The 24031-nt window shown below is 36.0% G+C and overlaps 1 protein-coding gene across 8 annotated transcripts in view; it reads right to left on the reverse strand.

Annotated features, from left to right (window-relative positions):
* Positions 1-24031, reverse strand: part of Stacl (Stac-like) — a 242013-nt gene that overhangs the window by 39354 nt on the left and 178628 nt on the right. For 4 of the 8 annotated variants that reach the window (XM_065225892.1, XM_065225889.1, XM_065225896.1 and 1 more), the window contains exons 12-15: positions 18351-18416; positions 11745-11857; positions 1432-1587; positions 708-986 (exon numbers count right to left, since the gene is read on the reverse strand). In XM_065225892.1, coding sequence (XP_065081964.1) covers positions 708-986; positions 1432-1587; positions 11745-11857; positions 18351-18416 — 614 coding nt within the window. The remainder of the gene's footprint in view (positions 1-707; positions 987-1431; positions 1588-11744; positions 11858-18350; positions 18417-24031) is intronic. The other 4 variants (XM_065225891.1, XM_065225897.1, XM_065225895.1 and 1 more) reach the window with 2 other exon arrangements.

Here is a 24031-nt window from a genome sequence, read left to right on the forward strand (position 1 = left end):
TTGTTTAATCATTGCATATTGCAGACAATTTTGTTTAATTGTATAACATAAATTTAGTCAACATTTTTGAAAAAATAATGTCAAGTTCTTATGTATTAAATTGCATGTTTAGTAATCTTTCTAGTGCAGCCGAATTTGTGGCTTAATAAATAAGGTTCACGAGTTTGTGATCGATGTAATGTCTGAAAGAACAGTAATCAATCAAAATAATGTGTATCTCTAATGTTGATAAAGGACACACTCTGTCTAAATGACTGTCTACTTTTAGTTCGCATTAATTCACTTGTTTGACAGGATTGAAACACTGCATTTCTTGTTCTAAAGTAATATTGGGATCGGTCTATTAAAGAAATCCTCTATTTCCTGTTGAACTATGGAATTGAATACAATTTAACGTTTCTGTAAGAAAAAAAAAACTACTCTCTGTAAACGACAATACTATGGATCTATAAACTATTTTAATGAAGGAACAGAAAACAGATGACAAGCTTGTGCAACAAATCTACACAATCTATATACAAGTTTGAAACGAAACTACATTTTCTACGATTTCAGCAGTGGAATCTGAAATGATTCGACAGCCACCTGGAAACTATGTCCGAACATAAAACGAAACGAAAAACAAAATGCAAGAGATCTTCAGAACGCAGAAAGAGAGAAATGAGCAGAACAAAAAGCCTCTAGTGATTTTCGAATTCAATGCGGACCTGAGCTGGACACGTCGGTCGTGGTCGGCGCCGAAAGTCCCTGTTTTTGCTGTTGGTAATTTGGCCCCTGAGATTTGACTGGTCCCCTCCTAGGTGTTCGATCTGGATAATCAGGCACATTGACTACAGGTATTTCTAGCTGTGGATTGCTAGCACCAGTCATCGCATTGGCATCACTAGTTGAAATGTTGGTTTGAGCTTTTGATTCGGCAGCTTTGCCGCTGGAAATTTCATTAGCCTTTTTCAAGACTTGATAGATCTGATCGATGTCGGCCGGTTCTGTGGGCACGTTGTAACAAATGATGAAAGCAGGGTTGTTTACAATTCATAATGAGACATTGAGAAAATGGTGATTCAAATAATAAAGTAAATATCTGTGAAAGTTCCAGTTTTTCTTTGAGTTTTAGCTGATATTAGTACTCTAAAGGTGTTCGCACTTTTTTTTTGTTTAACGATAATGACACCGATGCTTGAATATTAATTGTACGTGTACTATGTCTAAAAAATATACCTAATTCAAGCGATCCCAATATTGAAAAATTACGTGATGCCTGTTCTGCTTCATCTACCCCTACATAGATAATGATGAATGATTTTGTAATTTAATGAAAGTGTCATTCGGATCACGTGTTGAGTTTTGGTCGCAACCAGTGTACTTAATTATTCGTGAGATGAAACCGACATTTATAATGTAAGAATACTAGGACAACACTAAATGACTTACTTTCTTCCTCCACTTCGGTGCGGTTCTCGATTTCGGAAGTACTCTTCTGGCGCCGGAGCAACTTCTGCTTGACTTGGCATTTTGGCAGCTGTGATGCACAGTCGGCGTGTACGTTTACCTTGCATATCCTGCAGCGAAGACCTTGCCGTGTGTGACCTGAATAGAACGAGAGATAACAAATGGTTGTTAAAGAGATTTTGTAGTTGTATAGCGCAGCAGCAGAGAAAAGAGTGAAATTGTTCATTGTAACTATATTAAAGACACTGACAATAAAAAAATAATAAAAACTGAAATTGCTGCGCGCTTAGCTTTCGACCACAAAGTACCATGCTACTGCATATTTAACACTTCGAGAACCACACTGAAATGAACTCGTCACTTTTTTTAAAATAATGTATTTCAGATTCATCCTAAGGAAAATATGAGCAAAATTTCAAACTAGCTTTGACACAAATGAACATTTCAAGGGTTTTTTCACCACAATTCCAAGAAAGTTTCAATACGGATATGTTCAGCATCGCTCTACAACTACGAATCTGATGTGCTCAAAAACACACCGTTCCGCGAGGTCGAACATCGCTATCAGGTTAACTCAGTTTACATACTTAATTCAGATCAGAGAAGTCGGTAGGAATTTACCGGGTTTTTGAACAGCAGAACAAGTCGGTAAAATTTTCAAATGACCGTTACACGTGAGAAATCATGAAAATTTATAAATTTTTAAATTAAATTTTTAATTTTTCATCAATAAATGGGGTAAATCGAACAAATTCTGTACAAGTTCAGAATACATTTTCTAATAATTGGATTTTTCACTGATTTTTTAACTTTTACCGAACAGTTCTGAAGTTCAAAATTTACCGAACGATGGATGCCTGGATTAGTGTGTACATAGGTTTTTCAAAATCATTTGATATGGTACCTCACGTGCGTGCCTGTGAAAAACTAAAAGCTATAGGACTCCTTGATTGGCTGTTTTATAACACCCAATTAGCCATACATTCGTTAGCCATAAGTACGTTTACTATAAGGACGTTAGCCATACTGTTATTTTCGTATGTGGACCTTAGCAAATTAACTAACATTTTTCAAATACATGTTTAATGTCGTGAATATTTCAATTGAATGTTTCATAAAAAAATATCAAAGAACAGCTTATGCTATAAATTAGCAGTCAACTCCAAAAGAGCTGTCACTTTTGAGAATTTTCAATTGGAGTTTTCAATCTATTGTATCGTCAAAGAACAGCTAAAGAATGAGTCAACTCCAAGATAAAAATTATTTGTGAGTATTTCAATTGATTTTTTCATAAAAAAATATGTATATCAATGAACGACTCAAGATTTAAGGGGAAATTTATAACTCAGAAAAAAAAACTTGACAAGTTTTTATTTTTCTAAAGATGTTGGGAAAAAACCATCATTTTCCTTAGATTCCTGAGAAAATTTACATATCAAAATATTTTTTATTTCTTATCATCTAAAAAAATTGGAAAACCAAAATGTTGATGTTTTGTGGTTTTTTGAGTCCAATTTTATTCCATGATGACTTATAAAGAATGTATTTGCATGTGAATTTTCTTTGGAAAATTAGAAAAAATAGATATTTTTGATTTTTGATATCTTTTTCCAATATTTTTTAGAAAAATCAACAAGAAATTATTATTTTCGGAGCGGTGAACTTCCTCTTAAAGAAGAAGTCAACTTCAAGGGGAAAAAATGTGATTATTTTAATTGAATTAAAAGTCATGTAAAGGAGTCAACTTAAAGAGAAAATTAATTTGTGAATATATCAATTGTCAAATAACAGTTCATGATGTAAAGAAAGAGTCAAATCCAAGAAAGATGCTACTTTTGAGAATTTTCAGATGGAATTTTCAAAAGCTTTTATCTGTCAAAGATCAGCTAGAAACAAGGAGTCAACACCATGTGCAGCATAATTTGTGAGTATTGACGCTACGCCACTACCTGGGGGTACCCGGAATATATCCGGGTGTAGTCTATTTGGTGAGGCTACCAATCACCTTATCATCGTATTTTAATGTGATTTAATAGGTTTTAATTCAATTCATATTCAAGCAACTTCCCCGGGGTACCCGGAACATGTCCAAGTGTGTCCAATGTGGTCTGGAACACTTAACACGACTTGCATTGATCTTATTTTTGAATTCTGTAGTAATTTGATGTATCGCATGATGGTTTTGATACGTTTTCCGTTAAATCCAGCGTGAAGGCCCATATTCACCGGATCTTATTCCGGCCATATCTCCGGAACCGGTTCACCGATTCCCAAACCGTTCAATAGCGTTCAATGGGACCCCAAGACCTATCATTTGGCGCCGAGTTTGTCCAAATCGGTTGAGCGGTTGCTGAGAAACGTGAGCGCATTCATTTCGTTACACACACACAGACACACACACACACACAGACATGTTCCGATCTCGTCGAGCTGAGTCGAATGGTATATGACACTCGGCCCTCCGGGCCTCGGATCGATAGTCGGTTTTTCAAGTGTGAAGTCAACTCAAAGCTTGAAATGATCTGTGCATTTCCATTGCATGGTTCGATTTTGGTACCACCAACGTAAAGGGCACCACGCGAGTTCGAGAGGAAATTTCAACCAAACCGTTTGTTTACATCAGAAGAAAGGATTTTTCACAACGCAAATTAAAGCATTTTTCATTGAACTTGTTGCCAATTTCCATCAGTAATTGTCTTATTATACGATTTTCCACACATCTGAACTGATTTGCACGTAAACTATTCACACAAAAGAAATCCGGAAGATTATAACCACTAAGGCACTATTGGAATTTTGCATTTTCTCAACAAAAATATTTCTGAACACTAGCAGAATCCTTGCAACAATTATACAGAATTAAATTTTTCAACGAGCATCTCAGATGAATCAATTTATCAGGAAAAGTGAAAAAGTGTTCCGCTTCCAATGTCTCACAGCAAAAATTTCTGCTTACAACACTTTTTTTGACGTTCTCATATTCACCATCAGAGGATAAATCGATCGCTTAGTTTCTATTAAAAAGACATGTACTGACAATTTGTTAGTGTGGTGCAATGAAAATAGAGTGAAAGTCAATATAAAAGAAATGTAAATGATTTTCATTTTCTCGTCACTGCGCCACTATCAATCACCAGTACACATTGTAATCCATGCCGTTGAAGCGAGTGTTTTCAATTCTCGATCTAGGGGTTATGATTGACCCCAAATTGAAAAAAAAAATTACGTCGCACTAGCAAGATCAAAGGCATTTGTTGTTCTCGACTTCACTCGTCATTACGCTTGGAAGTTCACGGAAGATACTGTACTGCACTCTAGTCCGTAGCCTCCAAGAATACGCTTCTCCCATCTAGGCTCCATTTCATAAAAATTGAACGGATGCAGAGCCTATTCAATATATTCACACTACGCCATTTGCCGTGGTGCGATCCTCTGTATCTACTAGACTACTCAGCTCATTGCGCTTTGATTCGCTTGGAGACATTGCATGGAAGGCCCCAAACTATTCGGCAACTGTTCATGTTCGAAAAACTTGGTGGAAAAATCGACTGCCCTTAATTGCTCCAGGAAATTCCTCTCTATGTTCCACTCCGGCAATTAAAGAGATCTCCCCTTGTTTCTGTACTTGCACGTCAGAACAACCCACTAAACTCTTGTCTGAAAGCCACGGGGCTTGGAGCTAATGAAATCGATCATCGTTCCGCAAAAACACAACCGAAAACTTCTAACCAGGGGCCTGGTTGGCAGCCATGTTTTGATGTTATAGTCTGCTCTTGTCTTCCTGCTTATAACACGATTTTCCGTCCCTTTCCACCAGGCCCCACTTTTTAATTGAAAATCAAGATAATTGTAAGATTTATAATAAATTGGTATTCGTAGATTTATTTAAATAGCATGATATTATTAGAAAAATGCTGTATTTATTGACTGTAAAACCATAACAATCCTTAACGCTTTACACCGATATCCCCTACTTGCGACACAACATACATTGATGCAAAAAAGGTACTGGCTTGGGCTGTTAGCATGATAGGCTTTTCATCATTTAAAATTCTAGTCACTTCCTTGGAGACATTAAACATTTAAGGTACACCGGGGCAAGTGGGAACTACACATTCATCCATATTAAACCAAAAATACTGAAACACCTCGTACACAGCAAAAAATTCTGAATTTTAATTGTGATGTAAACATTCATACACGTAAACTTGTGTTTCATTAAACGCAAACGAGCAACTTGTATGCAATGTTGTTTAAAAATATGGGCTTTTGTATACAATAGGTGCAACTTTTCATGAAATGTCTCTGAACTTTACACGATTTATAATGTAAATTTATATGATACATGACGCTCCATTTGTGTGCATCACATTGAATAAAAATTTACACTACTTTTTCGAACTACAGGGGTTGTGAGAAATATAGGGTACTAGCAAAATTTTGTCCAAATTTGGACTGTTGAAACTTCGTTGAATATTGTTCGATTTTTAATCTTCAAGAAACATTCGACTGGAAAACTAATCAAGTTTTATGGTGAGGCAATGGAAGTGACCATGGTTACCGGATACCGGAGATATTCCGGGTTTCCTGAGGGCATGTCTAAATTGCTAAATTTGTGATGAGTTTTTCTCAGAGTGTCCGTTACTAATCTGTGTTTTTTGTTCATACACCAAAAATAGAACCATTTCCAAAGCAAATGACGTACCAAGAGCTAAAATCTACTCAGAATCAACCTAGATATGGCCATTTCCCTGGAATCGGTCCTGAAGGAGGGTTCTGAGTGCGGTCAGTTCTTTCATTCACTCAAAACATGCCATGTGACACCTCTTTCTTCATGGTTTTTTACCAATAGGCTGTCTATAGACTTTAAATGGAGCATTGACCACATTGGCCACTTCCGGAACCACCGGAGTGCCCTCGGGGGAACCTGTAGTAGGGGACAAATTCATTTTTTACAAAAATCATGCCGTGTGACACCTCTTTCTTCATGGTTTTTCATCAGTAGGATTTATTAAGACTTTAATTGGATTATTGACCACATTGGCCACTTCCGGAACCACCGAAGTACCCCTGGGGAACCTGAAGTAGGGTACAATTTCATGTTTATGCCAAAATATGCCATGCGACACCTCTTTCTTCATGGTTTTTCATCATTAGGCTTTATATAGACTTTGAATGGATCATTGACCACATTGACCACTTCCGGAACCACTGGAGTACCCCCGAAGGCACCTGCAGTAAGGGAAAATTGCATTTTTACATCGAAACATGCCGTACGACACCTCTTTCTTCATGGATTTGCATCAGTAGGCTTTTTATAGGCTTTAAGTGGATCATTAATCGCATTGACCACTATCGGAACAACCGGAATGCCCCCAGGAAACCATAAGTAGAGGACAATTTCATTTTTACACCAAAACATGCCGTTTGACAGCTCGTTCTCCATGGTTTTGCATCAGTAGGCTTTCTATAAAGTTGAATTGGATCATTAATTACATTGGCCGCCTCGGAACCACCGAAATGCGGGCGCACGGCATGTTTAGGTGTAAAAATGTAATTTTCCCCTACTACAGGTTCCCCCGGGAGTACTCCAGTGGTTCCGGAAGTGGTCAATGTAGTCAATGATCCATTTAAAGTCCATAGAAAGCCTACGGATAAAAAACCACGAAGAAAGAGGTGTTGTACGGCATGTTTTGGTGTAATAATGCAATTGTCCTCTACTACAGGTTCCCCCGGGGGTAGTTCGGTGGTTCCGGAAGTGGCCAATGTGGTCAATGATCCATTCAAAGTCTATAGAAAGCCTACTGATGAAAAACCATGAAGAAAGAGGTGTCGCATGGCATGTTTTGGTGTATAAATGAAATTGTACCCTACTTCAGGTTCCCCGGGGGTACTTCGGTGGTTCCGGAAGTGGCCAATGTGGTCAATAATCCATTTAAAGTCTTAATAAATCCTACTGATGAAAAAACATGAAGAAAGAGGTGTCACACGGCATGATTTTTGTAAAAATGAATTTGTCCCCTACTACAGGTTCCCCCGAGGGCACTCCGGTGGTTCCGGAAGTGGCCAATGTAGTCAATGATCCATTCAAAGTCTATAGAAAGCCTATTGGTAAAAAAAAACTATGAAGAAAGAGGTGTCGCACGGCATGTTTTGAGTGAATGAAAGAACTGACCGCACTCAGAACCCTCCTTCAGGACCGATCCAGGGAAATGGCCATATCTTTGTTGATTCTGAGCCGATTTTAGCTCTTGGTACGTCATTTGCTTTGGAAATGGTTCTATTTTTGGCGTATGAACAAAAAACACAGATTAGTAACGGACACCCTGAGAAAAACTCATCACAAATTTAGCAATTTAGACATGCCCTTAAGAAACCCGAAATATCTCCGGTATCCGGTAACCATGGTCACTTCCATTGCCCCAACATAAAACTTGATTAGTTTTCTAGTCGAATGTTTCTTGAAGATTAAAAATCGAACAATATTTCACGAAGTTACAACAGTCCAAAGTTGGACAAAATTTTGCTAGTACCCTATATTTCTCACAACCCCTGTATGTAGTACTTTGCATACGTATAGGACAAAATAAATTATGTTAACAGAGTCTAAAGAAGCACTTAATGAGGAGGGGTAAGTAAACTGAATTCAAGATTTTTAAAACATCAAATAAAAGGTCGCAGCGCTAAAGTATCCAACAGAAGCCTCTAGTGATGTAATTTGTGGATAAAACTATATGCAATACATGTAAATTTAAGTAAACATGTGTTTGATTCCTTTATTTATTTTTGTAGTTCGCTGATGAATGATGATGAAACGAAGATTTATTATCCTGAAAAGTTCTGTAAACATACTTCTTTCAGTTTAAGTTAATACATATTTTTCGTTTTTGCAAAATGTTGATTCAGTTATTTGGTATACATTACTTTACACAACGAAACATGTTTTGTGTGCAATTATTACTGAAATAGCTTGTTTGGTTAATGTCAGAATACGTGTCTATTAATTATAAATGTAATTTTTATCAATAGACAAGGCTACAATTGTAAACAACATGCTTGAAAAACCATGAGGCCTCCTTTAGCTCAGTCAGTAAAAGCGCTGCTACAAAGTTAGACCATGCAGGAGGTGGTTGGATTTTATTCCCAGTCCGGTCTAGACATTTTTCGTATTGGAAAATTTCTAGTCACACAATTATACTAATGCATAAATGGTACAGGCATCGATAACTCTCAATTGATAACTGCGGAACTGCATCTAGAACACTAATTTGAGAGCATGCAATAAGCAGTAAGCTTTAAATGCGGCAAAGCAAAAGAAGAAGAATAAGAAAAGTAAGAAGAAGAAGAAATCTCGTAAAGAAGCGATAACATTGAATTCAAACACATTGTTTTGATAGGTCTCACTTGCCCCGAGCCATGCAATGTACCGTGACTTCTGGGATTCATGTACTATTGCAAACTATCTAAAACATGTAATCTTATTCGTTTAATTTAATAAATTTACTAATAATGATCAACTGATGCCAGCAAAACTGGCCTAGGTTTACAAAATGGTTTACAAATAGAGATGAGTGCAGTAACTTTATTCGATAATTTAAAGTGACAGGTTAGTTAATAGTATTTCCGCCTGACGGGGATGAAAACAATAATCATTTTATTGTACACCTACAATGTAACCGGTAGCACACGCAAATTTTACATGTACTCTAGGAAACCAGCCGGTTGTAAGGTGTGATAAAATTAGGGACTTAGGAGTAATTCTTGAATCGAAGTAGACATTTGTAGATCATGTGATTTAAATATCTCAAAAAGCAAATAATATGTTGGGATTCATAAAAAGATTTATTTATCATTTTAAAGACACATATACCATCAAAACACTTTATATAGCTTACGTGAGATCAATTCTTGAATATTGGAATGTAGTTTAGGCTCCATACCATGATACTTATATAAATCGTATAGAATCAGTTAAAATACAATTTTTGTTATTTGCTCCTAAGAAACTAGAATGGACCCCTTTTCCTCTTCCTTCTTATGAGTCCCGTTGCATGTTGATAAACATTGAAACACTTAAGAAACTAAGAGTACCATCACGCATGTTAAGAACTCGAAATGTATTTCAACTGTCACCTCACAGAACCAATCATGGTAAAAATGGACTATTATGATGAGAGTGTATAATAATTATTGTGAGCGTATAGATCTAACTATGTCTAAGAGGCCTCCCTTAGCTCAGTCGGTAAAGGCGCAGCTACAAAGCAAGACCATGCTGGAGGTAGCTGGGTTCAATTCCCGGTTCGGTCTAGGAATTTTTCGGGTTGGAAAATTTCTCGACTTCCCTGGGCATAGAAGTATGATTGGACTTGCCACACAATTATACCAATGCGAAAATGGTACAGGCATCGAAAGCTCTCAATTAATAACTGTGGAAGTGCATCTAGAACACTAAGTTGAGAGCACGCAATAAGCTAATATGCGATATGCAATAAGCTTGAAATTCGAAGAAGAAGAAGAAGAAGAAGAAGAAGAAGAAGAAGAAGAAGAAGAAGAAGCTGTCTTAAAATAAAGTAAGGAGAACACTAACTGCTAGGCTTTCATCTCGTTAAGTTTAAAGCAATTTTTATTTCCTAGATATTTGTACATGTAGTCTACATTGATTGATAATTTCAAATAAAACGTATGTTTTAAAACAGCATGTAAGGCAACAGCGCTATTGTAAAATGGTCTACACTGATTGACGACATATAAATAATTATAGTCACTTTATTTATAGTCTGGCGGATAAAAAACCTTGCGAACTAACAACTTTATAGTTGGCAATAAAAATCTGGCACTTTGTGAAAATGCTCAAGCCATTGCAGGCCGTTCAGAGCATTAATATGTTTTTATCTTCGCAATAGCAATGCTAACAGTTATATGCGGAATAGCAGGAAATATTTGCAAAATAAAATATCGATCCATTTGTTCTTTTAAACGCGTACTTTGCAATGCATGGTCCGACCCTTGAAATTCCTGTTAACAAGAGTTATATCCACCATTCTCACTTAACCTGTATTCTCACTTTCCCTGGTGTACTTTACGTATTTGATAATTTCTCCAACTGGAGCCTAAGTCTGATTGGTATTGTGGCTGTACGAGAAAGCCAAAACCGTATTAACTTTTAACCAACAGCAATCTGAAACGATCTATACGGTTATTTAAAACCGTTAAAAAATTTATAATCAATCTGATAATAAAAACTATAATAACTATTCTACTGTTCTGTGCAATTGAAATGCATGTATACCGATGAGGACATAATTAAGCAACAATCGAATTGACAATAATGCAAATTTGCTTGGCATAATTTAAACAATGTTAATTGTTGGTTTCTATTCAAATTCGCTACCTAGTTCATCTGAAATAGCTGCCCTACTTAAGTCTCTCCTATCACGTTCATGAAAATGTCTACCACTCCATTTCAATCACCTATTTTTATCGCTACCACATTATAGAATGGCACTCTGGTTAGATCTGACATGGAGCTGTTTTTCGGTTGACGTTGTCATCCCTCATCTCACACAGAATGAGACCAACGTAAGCTGTGCATTTTGGACCATTATATCTATTAGCCACAGGCGGATAAAATGGAAAATCGCTGTTAAGTAAAGTGAATCGTTTTGTGTAGCTCGAAGAAGGTTGGTATAACAATATCTACATGGTGTACAATATACACTCTACTAGGCCATTCCAGAGAATCCCACCGAATGTCTAAACCAGCGAGAACGGGAACCGTGGTTGGATTGCTGTGAATTATTAATGCACAGCAGATTTCTGATATCCATTGATCATGAATAATTTTTCAGATCTGCCAGAAAATGGCTCGTTCCGAAATCAGACAGGCGAACCGTTATCGTTTGCTTTCCAGATCGTGAATCGCACCATATCCGCCCTCCTCAACTCCATAAGAGAAAGCGCATTTTAAAGCAAAAGGCACATGTTGTTGTCAATTGCCGTGAAAGGATAACTTTTATATCCTCACCGTTGTAGGTAGTCTACTTTACAGGATTAGATATTCCTCACAGTTGGTTGAATAAAGGATTATAGAAACAAAAACGTTTTGTTTTATTGTTCGTTCGGAGAACCTTTGGCTGCTGCTGGTGCTGCTCTTTGCTCAAGTTTTCACGAGAGAAAACTTGTCTATGTGTTTTTCGTTTGTTCAAGTGCACAAAAAATGGTATACTGTCAAGAAACTAGAAGACTGCTGCAGCATATGGAAAAGCGATTACTTGCTACAAATGGCTCCTACTTACCTCTTAAAACTTGCGAACAAACATCACACGGTGTTATCTTCTTATACGTATACTCCTGCAGATTATGGTTATCCGATCCGTCGAACCGTATCTGAGCACCATTTCCGCTCTTCCTGCAAGATGGTAGAAGCGAGTATTGCATTATAATTTGTCTAATTAGAGTGCAGTTTGGCAAAAGGAATGTGCCACATGTGGTGACTTTACTTTTGGGGGTACGGGGTAAAAACGTATACGTGATGAAATGCGGATAGACGTACTGCAAAACGTGTTGAAAAGGATATTTTATGTATATACAATAGTAAGTTTCAGCAAAGTCATTGCGTCTTACCCATTAACACAGACTGTTCCTTACACATAACGCTGGATTTAGAAACGATGGGATTATGTTACAAAGATTGATATTGAGCAAAAACAACTTCGATTTAGCACATGTAGGTTGTGTATGTTACGTGATATTTAACCAATAGCTTGTACTTGTATGTAAGGTGATTGAATTACGCATCCACAATAACAACCTTGGCTAAAGTGTATAGCTTTCATAATATATACAAACATCCATAAGCTTAAATATCCTAAATAAATTAACTGAAAACGCTTACAGAGTACACGAATAAAATATTGGGTTGATGGGTTAGTTTTATTTGAACTTCAATTTATTTGATTAAATCTTGACATATTGTGAACCATAAACTTCCAGCAGTCACAGTTAAAATCAATCGAAAAAATAGTTGAAATTTAATTCTAAAAGATCCGGTTGATGGATGTATTCCTTGACCAAAGCTTTCCTCTTGTTATGGAAAAGAACAACTAAAAAATAATAAAAGATTTTCAAAACCGACATGTTTCAATACATAGTAATTTCCCAAAATTGTCAGCCCTCTGCGCATCAGACTTTTATCTTCCAATCATTTCTCATAGCCGTAATTTCAAATCTTTCGCATTTATTTTCAAGATGGATGCTTTCCATGGTTATTTTACCCCGCTAGGCTTGTTTTAACTGAAAAAGCAAATTATCAGGTGTAAACGCCATAATTCATCCTTCAATCGAAGACATCATATCCAGAAGACTGGCAACTTTGCCAGAATCCAAGCGACAGATACAGTAGCGCTTCGCTTGAGTGAAGGTGGAAGCAACGCATAGAAAAATGAGCAAATACATAAACCTTTCTTCTGAGGATGTAATCTTTGCTATCAAATTCGTTCGAAGCATTTACCTTTGAGCGGCAGATGACGCGAATGTACCTGTCTCATAGCGTTCGTACCAGTAAATGGAAGAGTTGCCAGTCTTCTTAATATGATGTCTTCGTTTCAATGGTTGTTGAACTGTTTTTTCTGTTCTTTTTCAAAATGTCATTTCTAGGGAAACCCAATAACTTTCGCAAGCATTGAAACAGACCATGTTAAGTTATTCAAGTGATTGTGTACAATACATACTACTAAAAAGTCATGACATAAGTATCAGTGGAAAGAAACGAGAAAATCAATTCAATCAAACGTTCACTTCGTCAAGTTGCTTATATTTCGGTTTCTTCTTCTTTCCTTTATTTATCATTGGTATCTGTTCCACAATCTAATGCCAATCACCGACGGACATCGATTACCATCCACACCTGCCTAGGATATCGCACCCATTCAACACACATGGACTGCACATTACGTAAAAGTCATGTAAATTTCCGTGCCCTGCCTGAGATCGACACATGCAAGCGGCCCAAATGACATAAGAATCACTTGAAAGTAACGAGAAAATCAATTCAATCAAGCGTATTTTTCGTCGAGTTGCGTATGTTATGGTTTGGGAACACTTAATTTTACATGACATGTTTTTTTACGCTCCATAATTTACCTCTAAGATGGATTACATCTCGTGTAAAATACTTATTTCTAAGTGTGTGGAGAGATTTTTTCTGCCTCAGAAAAATTCCACCGACCTCGGCTGGGGTTGAACCCAGACCCATTGGGGTGAGAAAGTTGTCACGCTTACCACTACAACCTCAGTGAACCAGAAAGACAAGACATTTACTAACCAAACATACATTTTCAGTTATCTTAGCAATACTAGTGTTCGGGCTGCTTTTAAAATCTACACAGCAAAAAAATAATTTTGATATCACATCAAAGTGGATGCACTACAATCATGTCGAAAATTTCATGTAATTTTTATGATCACATAAATAAACAAATGCAGTAAAAGCAGCGTAATGTCAGTTCATGCATTGTATTAATGATAATTTTGTCCTTTTTAGCAAGTAATATTACATCATATTTTCGACATGATTGTAGTGCATCCACTTTGACGTGATATCAAAATTATTTTTTTGCTGTGTACGTGATAACAGAAAAAAGTTATATTGAAAAAAAAAAAAAATCAGGGGAAGAAATATAAAATACATACTAAGAAATAACTAATTACACGAGACGTAATCTTTATAGCACGTAAATCATGGAACGTAACAAACATTTCACGTAAAATTAAGTGTTCTCAAACCGAAACATAAGCAACTCGACGAATTTTGAATTAGTTTAAATTGATTTTCTCGTTTCATTCAACTGATTCTTTTGTCAAAAGAGTCGCTTACATGTGTCGGTCTCAGGGAACTGAAATTTATATGATTTTTTAGTTGTGTGCATATACCAATCGACTCAGCTTGAGGAGATCGCAATGATAGCGGAAAAGCCCGACCTGAGTATGCCTAGGGGAAGGAAACTAGTTAAAGCCAAATTGACTCTGGTTAGACATCTTGGCGTCATTTGTGACAACTGTCAAACCTTGCCGCTATCGTTCCTCTTCCACCCACATTCCTCTTCCTATAATCTGGATCCCCCCGGGTTACGGGGAGATGACTACCTCGAGGGTTCGTCATATGGTTGATTCCGCCCTCGTTTTTGTAGAACATGTACATCAACTGCTTCGTGCAGTCTCTGGCTCCATTTTCTGCACAGATCACATCAGGGCCTTTGCAGTTTCTCGCCTGGTGACAGAAACCCATCTCTCTAGGTGCTTGGTAGCCCAAAGGGTGGCTTTCAGGAGTACACTGCCCACCCAACTTTAACTTTGTCGTCTGCGTGCCACCGTACGCTTTCCTCATCTGAATTGTCTACCTTCAACGCTCTTCTTAGCTCATCTTTTATTGTGATCACGTACACTTGATCGCACGAGGGATCCTTGGGCGTCACTTTTGCCTTATCCAACTCTCTGAGCCAATATCACCACTCGGTACGTAGTCAGCTATTGTTGCCATAGTTATCCTTGCAAGCACGGAGGCCATGTCAGGTTGACACAGTCCTTTGAGGACATTTTAAGATTTAAATTTATTTCTTTATGGTTTTTCATACGTAGGCTTTCTGTAGACTTTAAATGCATCATTGACCACTTCCGGAGTCACCGAAGTGCCCTCGCGGCAACCTGTAGTAGGGGACAATTTCATTTTTACACCAAAATATGCCGTGAGGCACCCGTTTCTTCATAGTTTTTCATCAGTAGGCTTTTTATAGACATTGAATGGATCATTGGCCACTTCAGGAACCACCAAAGTACCCCTGGGGAACCTACAGTAGGAGACAATATCATGATTACACCAAATTACGCCATACGACACCTCTTTCTTCATGGTTTTTCATCCATAGGCTTTCTGCAGACTTTAAATGGATTATTGACTACATTGACCACTTCCGGAACCACCGGAGTACCCCGGGGGGAACCTGTAGTAGAAGACAATTGCATTTTTACACCAAAACATGCCGTGCGACAGAATTTTCTTCATGGTTTTGCATCAGTAGGCTTTCTATAAAGTTGAATTGGATCATTAATCAATAGTTTCTCCTCCTGGAATGCCAAAACAAAGGTACTCACAGGCACTCACGACGGCCATTCATAATCGCAAATTACTGGATAGACTTGAATTGGATCATTACCCACATTGGCTGCTCGTGGAACTACCAGGATGCCTCGGGGGTCATGTTACACATACAGTGGCATACATATTCAAAACCCAGATCAATGGAAATTATTTGGAGATGCCGGAATCACACTGGTTCCGCCAAGTTTGTTTTGGTGAAACCTCCGGAGAAGTGGTTTGAGTTTATACAACGCATCCAACTGAGTTGGCATGTACTGAACAAGATTATGTAACGTTTTGACATTATAAAAAAAAATCGGATACACTGATAAAAATTCAGTAATACTATCAAGAAAAAAGTGTGGATGGGCCCAATCTTAGATCCATAGGCCAACATTAGAGCCATTTCCCCTATTACTATTTCTTCAAAACCTATTTAATCTATAATCTATATAATTCAATATAAATCACTCTACGAGACCACATTGTGCAGCTCGAAATGAAAACTTCTCTGAAGATACCGAATTGATTAAAATTCTTCTTAATGTATTTTTTCCCTGAAATTTGCCCTTCTGTACTTTTCAACACTGTTATTTTAGCTAGAAAAAGTAGGCCATTGTGTTATTCAAAAGAGTGTTGAAAAGTAGCACGTTTTAGCGGCGCCGGTGGTGTAGTGGTAAGCGTGATTGCCTCTCACCCCAAAAGGCCTGGGTTCGATCCCAGTCGGCGCTGCCGGGATTTTCTGAGGCATAACATCTCTGATCACGTCTTCCTTCGGAAGGGAAGTAAAGCCGTTGGTCCCCGGTCCATGAGTTGATGGGTCGATAAGTAGGGTTCAGGTGTGGGAGCTGCCTTCCTGGCGTCGGTAGTATTGGTACTCAGTACGGAATAAGTATTTTGAAAACAAATAATTTTCCGTGCAAACATTAACTTTTTCTCAGAGACGTATAATGGAAATTTATTTTGATATAGGGTTTAGAACGTTTATTTAAATTTTACGTATTCGTACCGTTTTGAGAAAACCTTGCTACCGGGATTAGACACTGCAACTATTATATAAACCTGTTCAGCTATAAAAGAGAACGAATATTGTCAATTGTGTCTTTATTCATTGTATATTGTGCTGATGAAGAAAATATTGATATAATCTACAGCAGATGTAAGTTGAAGTCTTACAAACCAACTATGTCTCCGAATTCGTTCACGAGGATGCAATAAATATGAAAAGGGAAATTCAATTTCCCTACAGAAGAGTCAGAGAGAAACATGCATATGAAACGGTTTTGTCATTAATTTTAATGAACGTGAGACGACAACACTCACATTTCCAATGGTATTGTTCCGATCACATATTCCCTGTCCCCTAAAGAATAATAACGAGCGAATAAAATTCACCCTGATATTTCTCCGTCCTCTACACGATTCCTCTGATATGCTGTTCCTCTGGCAAAACAGAGAGAAGGATACATCATTCAGCTCAAATATTTGGATCCTACAATATCAGTCAAGAGTATTGAGTAAGCTTCTATCGATTTCCCTGATGATCGATCAAACTGGTCCTTATTTATAAATGTGGTAATTATCACTTTGGAGGGTGATTCATGTTTTGGATATTTAATTCTAGCACAATGTTTTATTACCATGCGTATTATCATAATAAAGAAATTATTTATAACCGTGCACATAGTTGCTATGTAAGTATAGTTCTGTTGATAATTTTTGTTTGTTCTGATCGAAATTTTCGGCTAGCTACTTGTAAAAACATTATGCCATTATAATTTGATATGTATATTAGTATATAGGAGGACACCCTAGAAGAGCAAGCAATTCTGTGCAATCTATATATGGTACAGCGGGGTAAATGTTGCTTTAATTGAATTAACTAATAGTTCGAAATAATTGTTCATTAGATAAAAAATTCTATGAAATAGTTGAGACATATTCTGTGACGTCAAAATGCTTCTCCCGTATTAATTTACCCCGGTGTACCTTATGTATATCTAGCGAAATTCAATATTTACAGAGATAATATCGGTTGTGGCTGTTTGCACAGTTTCAATTTGGTTACGTTTAGGTAGTAAATATCTATTTCAGACATAATTAATTTATTCGCACGCTACGGTGCCCTAGAGTGCGGCACCATTTCGGCATACCTCACTTCACTTCGACACACTCCCATTAAATAAGTTTTCCGACATACCCGTACCATTTTTTTTTCAGCATTCGTAATTTAACTCGTGATCAAAGAATGTGATGCATGAATGTTGGGTGTAACTGTTTGTCTTCATTGTTTTTGACGCGTATGACAGAAATGGATCCTATATGCCAAAGTAGTGCTACACCCTATTTGCTATGTGGGATGATTTACTTATTTATCATTTCGTTGCCTATTGTCGTAAGGGAAGAGAAGGGGATAAGTGAAGCCCCTGAGCGCAAACATTTTCGCATCCTTTTGTCCTGCAACTTGGTGGAAATAGTGAGTGCTCCTGGACTTCATTTATTTTTTTTTAACTAAAATAGGTGTAGAAACTGAAGAAAACATATTTTTCCAAGTTTAATAGTGTTTATGTCTATGTGGCTAGCATAAGATTCATTCTGAAAGCGATTTAAATATTTACCATAGAAATATGCACACATACACACATTTGTTTATTATCATACTTTTATGTATTGGACACACAGCTATTAAATACTACAAACACTAAAAAAGGTATGGGTTAATATGCAATAAGATCAAGCAAACTAATGTCTTGAAAAGGTGTGTTACCTCAAGGTTAATACCGTTGATACTGCGTGGTACATTTGGTTTGTTTTAGGTGTACTATTTGTTTGACTTTTAATTGATGAAAAGCAAAAAAGAAAGCACGGAAAATCATAATTATTTTACATCAGATGCGCTGCTAGAGAGAATCAAATTTATTATATTAAACATGTTTAACGGTGATTAATAGATAATCTGCTACAATTGCTTGGGTTTCCATTTATATAAATCTTTCAAAATCTTGTAAGTACATTATCTGAAAAAAAAATATTCAAAATATGCCAAAGCTATAAATAATTATGATGAAATGCTTTCAATCGTGAGCCTACACTTTGGTGGTATGAGAACTATACGAGATAAGAACAAACAGAAATATTTCTTGAGTTTTCGTTGTTTACAGTATCAGAGCCGCATCCATGTTCCGATGCATGGGAGGGCAAATTATGGACAAAATTCTTGTGGTCTGCTATTTACTACAAGAAATTATGATTTAGCGTATATTCTACACTTGTCAAATGTATTTTTAACGTTCCCGTTTATTTATGTAATCTAAGTTGAAATCTTGATTCTAGTCACACTGTTCCAAACCAACAAAAGTAGGGGCCCAGCATATAGTTAGAATCCATGCCACGCACATAATGGATAAGTAATTATTTCGTTCAGAGACTAAAGTTTTACGCTCTAGAGGTGAAAGATTTTCTAGACATGAACATAACTCTTGACCTATTCTTTTAAAGTTGCATGAACAGCCACTAGCTGCCTCAGAGATCTTGAGAGTCTCCTATGCTCTGCAACTGTTCCAAAAGAGGCACATAATTTTTCCACATAGCAATGGTTCGCACTCTTTGAATAAATCATGTTGTCTGCCCTAATAAGAAATAGCACTTCTACGCTATAAAATAGAAAATGTGCCCATAAAAAATGCAACGGCAAAACGAAAAAAAAATACATCGAAAATGTCAATTGTATCATAAAATCAAGGCAGTTTTACCCATAAACAAAGTAATATGTGCCCATAAATAAAGAAATAATGGTATTTGTAGCCATACATTAAGGCATAAGTATCTATAAACTTCGGAAAAAATCGCGGAGACGAACCAGCCCAGGGCTGAAAGTCTCCTTAATAAAGATAAAAAAAAAACATTGAAAAAATATCCTTTCCTTTACCGCGTAGCTACTCAGCTGCCCGTATTTTTTTTTAAGTCAAAGGGCGAAGCGAAGGACATACGTCCAGGATAAGCTTCTACAAGGGAAGTCTAAAGAAAAAATTTCTTAAAGAGAAGTGTACCACCCCAAAATAATTTTTTTTTCGGCACGTTTTTATTTTTCTAAATTTAATGAGAAAAATTATCAACATTCCAAGAAAATCAGATTTTTTTTTCTAGATTCTAAAGAAAATTTACATGAAAACATATTTTTTCTATCTCATTATGAAAAAAAAAATGGACGCTTAGCGAAACCGAAAAGTTGTTTTTTCTAGGTTTTTTGAGTCCAATTTTATGCCATGATGACTTACAAAAATATCTTTGCACGTAAATTTTCTTTAAAAAATAGAAAAAATGTGATTTTTTTTAGATTTTTTATATTTTTTTCAAATATTTTTAGTAAAAATCAGAAAGTAACTATTTTTTCGGAGCGGTAAACTTCCCCTTAAGGGGTAAGTTTTCCATTTTAAGCTGTGTCTCGAAAACTATCCTACTGAAATTTTTTGGACTGCATTTTTGGATTCAGCGCACGATTTTTAATAAGAATCATCGTTCAAAGATTCATGTTAATTTTTTAAACTTTTATTTGTAGTCATCATGACATAAAGTTTGTCATAAAAATCATCGACTTTTCGCTTTTGCTGAGGGTCCAATTTTTTTCCATGATGAGATAAAAACGATATTTTTACATGTAAATAAGGAATGAAAGGAATGATTTTCTTGGATTTTTGATAATTTTTCCCAATATTTAAAAAAAAATATTTCTGGAGCAGTAAACTTCACTTCAAGAAGCTTCTAAAGAAGCATGAAAACGAATCTTCTACAAGAAGCTTATAATAATGATTCTAAAAGAAGCTTTTTTTTTTGGAAAGATCATTTTAGACGCTTGCCTGTCGCTCCGCTCCTCTGACTAAAACAAAACTTGGACACGAGAGTAAATCTGATTAGCTACTCAATAAAGGAGCATTTTTCCAAGGTACAATTATTTATAGGTATAAACTCCTTTGTTTATGGATACATAGGGGAAATGAATGTAATGTCGGCTTAAATGCCCCTTATTTGGGCCCATAAATACATTCAGCAATCGACTAAATTTTCAATAGCAACCAAAAGTATTCATTAGTACCGTCTCAATGACGCGTTAATCTAGATAAAATTGATCAATAGCAGATTTTTAGCGATGGGTTCTTGACGGGTACTAATTCCTTATTTATGGATGCATATTATTTCGTTTATGGGTACAAATTCCCTTATATACGAGAAAAATTTCCATTATTTATGGGTGCATAACTCTCTATTTTAGGATACATGCTTCTTTATTTATGGACACATCTTCTTTTATTTATGGTACCGTCGGACGGGGCTTCTTTTTACACTTTTTTTTGTGCAAGTGAACTTTAAAAGGCCCGTATAAAATAAATAAAGCAGATAGGCAGTGGTGTACATCCATTAGGGATCCCTTTATGCAGTGTAATGATAAGCATATGAACGACCAAGAATGATTGTACACACTAAGAACTAACTAGTTTTACACGTGACGGAATCCATCTTTGACATAAAGGATCAGACGTAAACAATTATTTCATGTAAAATTAAGTGCTCCGAGACTGAAAAGTTCGTTACTCGACGAAAAGTACGTTTGATTGAGTTGGATTGCGCGTCTGTTATGACTCAATTTTATGTCAAAATTGACGCTCGTATATGTCAGTCTCAGAACACTTAATTTACATCAATTTTTCTAAGTGTGTAGAAAATGTTCGCCATATAACCATCAAACTGCAGTCGGAAATGTAAACAGAGGGACTTTTGCAGTTTGGCAAATTATATGGACAGAATCAATCGACATTATATACTCCATACAAAAACAAAGAACCTGTATACAACTCATAATCAGATCAGTAAAATTCCTGGTTAGACAAAACATTAAAAAAATCATGAATTTTTTGTTTGGTGGCGATTTAATGTGGACAACAACAGGCGCTTTAGACATCAGTGAATGATTAAATAGGTGTGGGACACGACTTGGACTTTTGCCTCACTATAGATAATTCAAGCTTCCGGATAACATATCAAAAGTCATGTACTCCTAAAATCATCTTCAAGAAAAACGATGCTTTCTTTTATTATTTCGCACAAAACGACGAGAGATTTTTTTTATCCGAAGTGAAAACTATTTTTGAAATTTTTATTTTCTCACTAGGTCAATTTCACCTTAAGTGCTCCCCACACGGCAGAAGTATTGTCATTGTATCCATCAATATTTTTAAGGCAACATTTTCAATAATAATGTTGGAAAGTCATCAATACAGGGCTGCTCCTCAATAAAGTTGTTATATCCAAGACAAATGACATCTTTTCTGACAATAAATGCCCAGGATCAGACCTCATCTGCTGCTATAGGGTCTGGTGGGGCAAGAGTGCTCCGTTAAAAATTGTACGTTCTATTAATACCAAATAGCGGATATTTGAATAAGTTTGTATACCGAATTGCAAGTTCATAATATAGAATTCATAAATCAACAATATAGTGCAAATCAAATCTCGTCAAAATTTGTTTAAGATTTTTTCAAAATATCATCTCAAATCTTTTTTTGAAACTGCAATGGGGCAAGAGTGCCAACCTCTATGAGGCAAAAGAGCCATGCGTCTTAAATTAAGTGTAATCGATTAATGCTTGTTTATAAACATTTATTTGTTTATTCGACAATCAATCAAATTGTAGACTACATATTAACATATTAAGTCCCAATATGTTCTAAGACTTCGCAGGGTTCTGAAATATATTTTTAATTCCATTGAGGGCATATTTAGGTCAATCATTTCACAATGATGATTATAAATAATCATCATCTGATTTACCGTAATTGATACGATGGCAATCTACTACGAACAAGTGTCGATTTCGTAATTATCGGGAAGTTGCATACAAATTTAATCTTGACAATAGTTCAGCTGAGTCAATGCGTTGCGAAATGATATTGTTTAACAATGAAATCTTTGCGTAATCCCGACGTTATTTCAATGTTTGAATGCTGATCAACAAGCAATGTGCTTCATATGATGGGAGAGGAACAGCCGTCTTAGCTAACTTACGTAGTGCATATAATAAAAACTGGTTTTGGATTGACTCTATTCGTTCTTCATGGTTTTTCATATATGGTAACCAAACAACGCCACAATATTCCAATATTGACCTCACATAAGCAACGTAAAGTGATTTTATTATATAAGGATCCGACCGATCGTTTTATAAAATAAAGCAACAGCTGTTATTGTTTTCTCAACTTAACTATTGAATTTGACAATATTATCCAAAACATAACAAATAAACCATGTTTACCAATTAAAATTAAATAAATTTTGGTGATATTTTATGTAGCTGGTTTTGCCAAATTTGGTTAAAACAAGCTTACAAAAGAGTTAAATGCCCAATGAAGCAGCAATGTAGGGGTGGCACTCTGGCTCCGTGTGAAGTTTATTTTAAAGAAGTTGATTGTTGAACAATTATAAGCTATTCATTGTTTTTACTGTTTCAATTAATCGTTTAGAGTGATGCCTCCATGCAGGAATTGATGAAAACTTATTTGGATATTCTTTATTTTATCATGTCTGATTCTTATAAATAATGTTGATTTTCGACGCATCACCACAATATGATTTTTTTGCAATTTTTGTAAGACTTTAATTTGAATAGAACTTTCTATAATGCTCCATAGAAACACCATCCATAGTTGCATGGATGAGCTAGCATTGAATATATGTTTATTTTCAAAATTATTGGGGGTGGCACTCTTGCCCCATATAGCACTCTTACTCCACCTGACCCTAGTCAATGATCAGGGGAAAATATGAGGAAATATTGAAACTCGCAATAAACAACTTTTTAGATGATACGTCAATATGAATATCAATATTTTCGTCGTTAATATTTGCATCAATATGATTGTCAATACTTTTGAGTTCTAACAATATTTTTGCCCCTGTGCTGCCTGCTTTAAAGGCCTACACTTGTAAACCATCAAATGATTTTTGGTTTTACCAAGTTAAGGAAGATTAAATTTTTTGAAATAATTTAGAATCAAATCAACCCCAAGGCACAAAAAATATTTAAAAAGCTTAAAATCCATACTAGTCTGCAAAATTTACTATCTGGATGAATATTATATTGATTTAAAATTGAAATAAACTTTAGTAGAAATTTAAGGAATGTGTTCACATAACTCATAATCTACATATATATATATATGATTAATGATCCTAATAGTAGGCCGATTCATACATTTCAAAATACACATTTTTGATATATTTTTTCTCGAGAAATCAATAACGACTATTCAGTTTATAAAAGGGACACCAACAATTTACCGTAACTTGAAAAGAACACTACACAGGCGTATATACAGCTCACCTCACTCGAGTGCAATACAAACGCACCATCACCAGCTTCGATAGACGGACCACTTGAATTATTGAAGTGAAAAT

Source organism: Ochlerotatus camptorhynchus, unplaced genomic scaffold (genome assembly GCF_037179485.1).
Source record: "Ochlerotatus camptorhynchus isolate MF236.1 unplaced genomic scaffold, CSIRO-AGI_Acam_v1.1 ptg000240l, whole genome shotgun sequence".
Lineage (NCBI taxonomy): Eukaryota > Metazoa > Arthropoda > Insecta > Diptera > Culicidae > Ochlerotatus > Ochlerotatus camptorhynchus.